We start from the raw sequence: 7,944 nt of genomic DNA, 5'->3' as shown, positions 1-7,944 counted from the left end.
CGACGCCGCGCCACCTATCGGGGTAGGCACCGAGCGGCTCAGTTTGTTTCCTAGTGAGCCGAGCGCGGCTCAGTTCACCAGCCGCCTACTGAGCCGGCGAAGCTCGTTTGGGGTGACAGAGACAGACGTATCTAGCAGCGGTGAGTGCGAGAGAGACGTGAGAGCTCAGCTGACTCCCGGCGTCGCCTTGTGCGGCTGGTAGACCGTCGAGACTCCCAGCTCGAGAGACTTTGCAGAACCTCTACCTACCCCACCTCACACCACGTTTTGGAAACGAGCATCGCGGCGCTCGCTCGTTACAGGGCTCTGACTCCTATGAAGGAGCCGCCAGTCCAGGGATGTGCCCCACCACCGCCACGCTGTCACGGCCCGTGACATTGGCGCCGGTGTGATAGGCAACCTTCCTGCCTCCTTCCCGCCTCTCCACTCCACCCAGCGTCCGGCCGCCGCGCCAGCGACACTAGCGCTAGCGCGTGAAGCAGTGGTCAGTCCAGCCCAGACCGGCGAGCAGCACGGACGCGCGCGTCGCGCAGCTCAGTCGGACGTCAACCAAGTGCCACGGCCAGCCGCCGTCAACATCGGCTGTGTCCCGTCCCCATCTCTCGCCATCCAGCATTCATCATGCTCTTCAAGTCGCCCATAAGGTGTGTGTCGGCGGCGACGGCTCTTCAAAAGGTATTTTATTCTCTCCGGCAACATATTTATATTTGTTGTTGCGCAGGGCATCGTTCCTCGGGACGACTGACGTCATGATGGGCTAGGCCCTCACCTGCGCCCTTGCCCTATGATGCCACCGCCGACACCACCACCATGTCCTCATCTTCATCATCTTCGCCTCTGGGCGCCACCATCACCACCAAGTTCCTGGCCATCGCCGACGTGCGTTTGGGCTGTCGAGCCGCCCCCCCCCCCTCCTCTTTCCATCGGCCGGTGCCGTGACGTCGTGTCCGGCGCCGCCCAACTTCAAGACCAGCTGCTGCCTGTGTGTGTGTGTGCCCTTAGTGCTTTGCACTTCTCTACGTACTCTTTGAGACGTAATGTCTGTACTGTCTGTCATGTCTGTACGTAATGTCTGTGTACGTGACGTAGTGTGCAGTGTGTGTGTATTCGTTTCCGGTAGGAGGCGCCGCCCCCGGTTACGTTGTTCTTCTTCTTTTCCTGCCCCAGTTGCTGTATGCTGTTTGCAACTCGGTTACCGGTGAGTGCACTCTATTTATCTAAAATCCTTGGGCCCAGGGTACCTGTTATTGTATTGTACTGTTGCATTGTTTTAACCGTACTAAATAGCAGTGTTTGACAGTGTTTTCGTGTCTATTTCCGGTTTCACCGGCCATACTCTGTTAATAGAGTTTCATTTGTAATTCTTTGGGTATGTCCCTGAATGCCAAATGTCTACCCTTGTTTATGGGTTTAAACTAGCTATATGTACGCCAGACCACGTCTCGCGTAACAGGCTTCGCGATATCTCACGAAACACTGTAACGCTGCGACGCGCCTGGCGCACATATAGCTAGGCCTGCGGCGCTGACACCCGAGACGAGTTAAGGAGAGGGTACAGGGGCACAGGGTCTTCCGGGCCCAAAATTTGACATACTCGAACCGTTTGTGGGGGTCTTCTTACTCTAATATTCAATGAGTTTTGGTATAACATTTTAATCACAACACAATGTAGCTAGTGTTGGTTAAATTAACAGAGTTTGTGTACTGTGGGAGAACTTCAACTTATTTTTTCCCCACTCAGAGAATCGTAAAATGATAAGTTTGATGCTCAACAAAGATAACTAAAAGAATATTTTGTCTTTGGTTTTATCATTATAATAGTTTTTATGTCTTTTTTGAAAATGTGTTTTGTTGTAATTACATGGTGCTTAGGAGCTACTTTTTCAGAAACTCAAAGTGAAAGCAAATCATTTCATCTTTGATATTGATAGGGAACCACGATGGTTGATTGAATCCCTCACTGATGAGCTCATTATTATTTTTAGTACCAGATTGTGCACAATAATTTTTGCATTGCAAAAGCAGGTTAGTAAAATATTGCTGTGCTTTGACACTCAAACTCTGTATGGATTTGAGTTTGTCTTTCATGATTTCTTCTGCTCTATGCAGCATTTCCCAAGAGCTAGCACCAAGATAAATTTTTAGTTGAACATTTTGACGTTCAACACACACTGTGGTCAAACTTTTATTCTTTTCGTGAATTTTAATACTGAGTGTCAGCCCACCAATATGGAGCGGATCACAACTTGTTTTTGAATTTTATCCATTTTTGATGTGATTGAAAACTTCTCCAGATATAAGCACATTGAATTCTTCCACGGATATTCTTATCCATGGCCTATTACCTTTGCAATTAGAATCTCCCACCAGCATGATGTACGGATTGAAATATTTGCAATCCATTCCAATTCTTAATTGCTTTGAACTATTTTTTGTGAGAGCAAAATCTCTATAGTCAGCCTCAAGAGGAAATTCTGACACTACAGTAGGGTTAAGAGGGACACTCACTTGGAGTGGAGCCAATTCTAGCTGAAGCAACACATCAGGACTGATCGATTGATCATTATTGCAAATTGCATCTAAATCAAAAGAAATTACACCAGCAGGGGCAGAACCTGCAACTTCAGGGGTGGGACGGAGGTAGGCAGGTGGGTATGGGCCATCTCGATCATCCACTCCGCGCTTTGCAGCTGGTAGACCAAAGTCAGAGAATCGTTTGAATGCCGTGTTGACTATGCGACAAGACAGACAGAAGTGATGTCTGACCCTCTCACCACCGTCTCCCTATATACTAATCGAGTGGCGCCACTAGCGCCACCTATCGGGCGAACGGAACTAAAGAACTAAATAATGAACTTGGTTCAACTTGTTTACACTCTCACAAAACACATACATTGTAAAAAAACATTTTTTGTGGTTTTTCCAACTTTTAATCGTTATTCCATTTGGAATTCGTACCAAAGCTCAACTCGTTTTGCGTTTAGAGCTGCACATGTGTGCAGAGGGAACATGAAGTGTTCAATGCAGTGTGACCGCACATTAAGTTTAGGGAGTTTATCCAATTTTGGACAACCAAGTTTTGTGATGTCAATAATTATAGTGTGAGGCAAAAACTCTTGAAGCGGGCACTTTTTTTGCTCTCCCTTAACATAAAGAGATACGTGTATGGACGAGTGATTGATTGTAAGACGCCAGCACAGGCGCTGTAAGGTGTACTTCCACAGTTCCACCTCAACCCGTGAATTTTGTTGGTGACGTAACTGTTTTCTTTCATTATATCTGAACTTAGGGGCTGAAAGGGGGTATCGACGAAAACAGGAAGGGCCAAAAAAGATGGAAAATATTTTTCTTTATGATCTTCAAAGGAGTAACTGGTTAATGTAGAGGTCTTTGGGCGAAAATTTCGTCCGTTTTGCTCTATCTCTCACCGTTTGGGCGCTATAGTGAGTTTCTCTCACAAAAGTGGACCAAAAGTAATTAAATTAATTTTCGAAAATATTGGATGGTCTCCTAAGGGGTAACTCGTGAAAGTAAAGTTCTTTGGGCGAAAATTTCGTCCGTTTTGCTCTATCTCTAACCGTTTACGCGCTAGAGGGTCTTTATAGACGAAAATAAGCTAACTAGCTATATGTACGCCAGACCACGTCTCGCGTAACAGGCTTCGCGATATCTCACGAAACACTGTTACGCTGCGACGCGCCTGGCGCACATATAGCTAGGCCTGCGTCGCTGAGACCCGAGACGGGGTAATGGGAGGGTATTAGGGAACAGGGCCTTCAAAATTTGACACACTTCCAGCATTTGTCGGGGACTTATTACTCTTCAAAAATTAGGGCATTGAAACTTCTGCTGTTCAATAACGGTTTTCATTAAAAGTTCGAATTTGGACACTTTGTTGAGTAAAAATCAACGTTTTAGTGATACTCTAGGGACCCTTAAGCCCCAAAGAAAGGGTGTGGTTCGACCCGTAATGTGTGGTTTAAGTATTATTTCCTTTAAATCATGTGACATGAAGCCTTTTTTACGATTTAATAGACCATTTTGACTTTTTCACGTTGTTTTCGCCAAGAAATGCCCCATATCGCCGAAACGGTACAAGATAGAGCAAAACGGACGAAATTTTCGCCCACGGTGTCTACTTTCACGAGTTACCTCTTAGGAGCCCATAAAAAAATATCTGAAAAAAGATAATATTTTGCAGCCTATGGTTTTTGATTTTTTAAAACGTCAATTTTTGAGCTAGAATGCTCATCTTCGAACTCGATCTGTCTTTTTATGATACAAAACGACCCTGAAATTCCCAGATCGCTCTCTCAAATCTTTCTCGAGTTATCGTGCGGACAGACAGACACATACTTCAAAGTGTTCCAGATGAAGTGACAAAGCTCACTATATTTTCTGATTGCTGCTCTGGACAAAATCGTAACAGCACTGTATGTATGATGATGTTCATCGCTTTACAAGAGCACCCTTCACTACAGGAGATCAATCATATTTTCTTGATTCCTGGGCATACATTTATGCCTGAAGTAGATGGGAAACATGCTGTTATTGAAAAATATAAGAAACGTCTGGAAAAAATCAATGTTCCTGATGAATGGTACACAGCCGTCGAACAGGCTGGAAGGACTGATCCTAAAAACTTTCCTGATGGAAAATTTAAGGTCACCCATGTCACATCATTCTACGATGTAGCTTCTCTTTCCAAGGAAGAGCTAATTAGAAGACACAAATGTACAGACAAGGAACCCTTCAGTTATCTTGATACTCACTGGTGGAAGTACTGCAAGAATAACATGGGCATGGTTCAGGTCAAGTCATCATTCTGTGAAGATGCAGAATTCCGGTCTCTCAGCTTCTTGAGGAGAGGAGTCCGAGGTGACCGCTTGAAGCAACTCCTTCCATGCCTCCAAACACTGCCAGCATCCCAGCCAATTTCTGTGGAAAAGAAGAAAGACTTGATTAGTTTACTCTGCTACCTCAACGAAGAGTTCCACCCTTTCTACCAGAACCTTCCTGTGAGTAGCACAGTTCACGAGCTACATCCTCAATCCCCTCCCCTGCAGTTGGAGGAAGATGATGACGACCCAACAGAATGAGCTCTACCCGCTGTCAGGTGTAATGTTCCTATTACTTAGTTTATTTTATATCGTATTCAGTATGTACCAAATTATTTACTCTAGTATGCACCAAATATTATTTTCATAAAATGTTTACCTATTCAAAGTATATATTAGTTAAAGGAAGTTAATAGGATTTTTCTAGTCAGAAATATTGCATGTCTAAATGAATTTATTTTACTACTTAAAAGTCACTACCCAGTGTTCCTCATTTGAATACTGCAAGCTTATGCATTAGTATTACCCATTATTAATTTGATTGTTCCATGTATTTTTCTGTTACATCTATGTGCCCATTCCAAATCTATTTATTACATTATGAACTTTACTGTCAGGGTAATTTATAGCTTTATATATCTAATTTAAGCATGTATAAATTTCACTTCCACTCTTATTGCAGATTTGATACAAATTAAGTTTAGTCAGAGGCACTAATTTTATATTGTAAACTTATTTTACACATGTATGAATGTTACTTTCACTTATGTTAATTATTAAGGCAGATTTATAGCATTGGTGCATGAATTCTTTGTCACAGCAATTAATTTCCTTCAATTTTTTTTCTGCATGTTAAATTTTACTTTCACTTTTGATACTTTGGAAGAATATGACTGGTATATTTTTGTTCTCCTCGAAGAATATATAAGATTTTATAGTAAAATAACTACACTCCTAAGTGGCGCTTACTCACTTGGATATAAATGTTGCGAATTCTTCGGAGTAGATGTGCACCTCACTTCTGACAAACTTATCATCACATTCCACCTCTTCTCTTTACCACCAACAGGACAGCGAAACATCTATCTTTACAAAAGAAAACGAGACACTTTAATCCGCATAACAATCATAGACCACAGAGAGATTGATTCTTGTTTCAAAAGGTGAATTATCTTATGGTTATGAGGTCAGAAATTGGACTGTATGATGGTTAGAGCCAGTGAGGTCATGTAGCAGTGTGGCATTAACATGCCTCAATGAATTATTTATGATATTGACCTTTTCTGGAATTACTGTGAACACAGAATGACACTCTGCTCTGAGGATAGCAAAAAACTAGCCGAAATGCTACTTTTTAGGCTGAGCGACCATGCTTGCAAGCGTTGTTAGGAATACTTAAAAGATATGTCCGGGCGGAACTATTCTGGTTGGTCTGACGCAAGAGTGAAATTTTACTTTACTGCAATTTGATGATGGAATACGCAACGATCGTTATCAATTCTTGATGTTTACCGATTAAAATAAAACCAAGCCACGGCAGACACCTGTGTTCAATACACTAACACCAGCTGATTCACTCACTGCCCTCTGACCTCTGCCTTCTGCTTCGTCGTCTGCTCGTCTTTCTTGTCTTCTTCTTGCCCTCGCCTATCAGCTGATGCATCAAAATCAAAGCGATCGAATGTATAAATTTTAAAAAATACCCGAAATGCGATGAGGATTTATTGTAAATTTGTTGTTTACGCTGAGTGTAATCGGAACGTGCGTGGAGAAGGATTAACAGAGCTTCAGTAACGAGGGGGTGAGGTACATAAAACAAAACGGTCGTCTAGTCGTCTGCTGCAGCAGCTGTGACGATGAATTTCTCATTCAATAATTACTGCCCTATGTTGGATAGGTGTTATTGTCAGTGGTCAGGCATTATCGCCAGTCTCTCTAGCAGACAACAACTCGATTAGAGAAACAACAACTAACCACGATCACGAAAGTGTTTCGAAAAAAATATAAAAATTAGTTGTTCAAAGATAACGTTCTGTAAAATGACGGGAGGACTCTCTTCTTGTTTCCAATCATTCTTTCGCGTTAAAAGTGCGAAGGCGATGTCGAATTGGATGTATTTTTCAAGACTTAAAACACTACAGCAAAAGTAAACTTTCAACTCATCACCATAACCCTGAAAACTGATGGGAATGCAATGCTGTTGTCTGGTAAGTGAACAGATTTGCCTATTTTACCCTGATACATTTCTGACTTTCATGGCAAGGCATTCATAATTAGATTTTTTACTACAAAAAACAATTTGTCAAAATTATTGAGGTTTGGAAGGTAGTCTGTAGGAAGATATCCCACACAGTTTTTAGCCGTATAGAGCAGAAACACACACAGAGATGTGGATCTTTGATCAAAAATAACAGAAGGATTATGGTCTGTAAGTGGAATTTCAATGTAAAATTATACATAGCGTACACCCTTTGTCAAACTTGGGGTTAGACGTTCTACTTTGTCAAGACATTCTATGGACATTCGTCACTTGGTCAAAATGTTTGTGGACATTCGCCTCTTGGTCAAAACATCTGTGGACATTCGCCACTTGATCAAAATATATGTGGACATTCGCCACTTGGTCAAATTTTCTGTGGACATTCGCCACTTGGTCAAATTTTCTGTGGACATACGCCTCTTGGTCACATTGCACTTGGACATACGCCAATTTGTACCCCATGTGTAATTCAGGAACTATTATAGATATTGACATGCCGTTTGATTCTACATGTGTATTGCTTTATTTTGTATCACATACCAAAAAAAACTCAAATTCACCAAAATGTGGACATACGCCACTTGGTCAAAATTTTACTGAAATGAGAAACACTTGCAAATGAGTATGATATGCTAAATCAAACAATTTGATCACTTTCTTCATTCAGCGATGTATTTCACCGTATATTATACTACGAATGACTGCCCGACACATCGGCACGGAACCCATACCCACTAATAACCTACTATATATCGAAATACATTGTTGAATGACATAAGTAATTAGATTTTCCGATTCAGCGTAACAAAATCTAGTTCCTACAGATTTTCCTGTTTTAAATTACCT

At 42.1% G+C, this 7,944-nt stretch overlaps 1 protein-coding gene across 1 annotated transcript; it reads left to right on the top strand.

Moving 5' to 3' along the window:
• Positions 1–475: 475 nt before the first annotated feature.
• LOC127749931 (uncharacterized) lies at positions 476–5,814 on the top strand. The gene is made up of 2 exons (XM_052270043.1): positions 476–644; positions 722–5,814. The coding sequence occupies exon 2, from the start codon at positions 4,440–4,442 to the stop codon at positions 5,097–5,099; it is 660 nt and encodes a 219-aa protein (XP_052126003.1). The 5' UTR covers positions 476–644; positions 722–4,439; the 3' UTR covers positions 5,100–5,814.
• The last annotated feature ends 2,130 nt before the right edge of the window (positions 5,815–7,944 follow it).

The sequence above is a fragment of the Frankliniella occidentalis genome, unplaced genomic scaffold (genome assembly GCF_000697945.3).
Source record: "Frankliniella occidentalis isolate FOCC.00 unplaced genomic scaffold, Focc_3.1 Scaffold108, whole genome shotgun sequence".
NCBI classification, from domain to species: Eukaryota; Metazoa; Arthropoda; class Insecta; order Thysanoptera; family Thripidae; genus Frankliniella; species Frankliniella occidentalis.
Note: the sequence above shows the minus strand (reverse complement) of the source record. Positions and strands in the feature narration are given on the sequence as shown.

Coding starts and splice junctions, on each gene's coding strand:
- LOC127749931 (XM_052270043.1), top strand. CDS start 4,440: ATGATGATGTTCATCGCTTTACAAGAGCACCCTTCACTACAGGAGATC.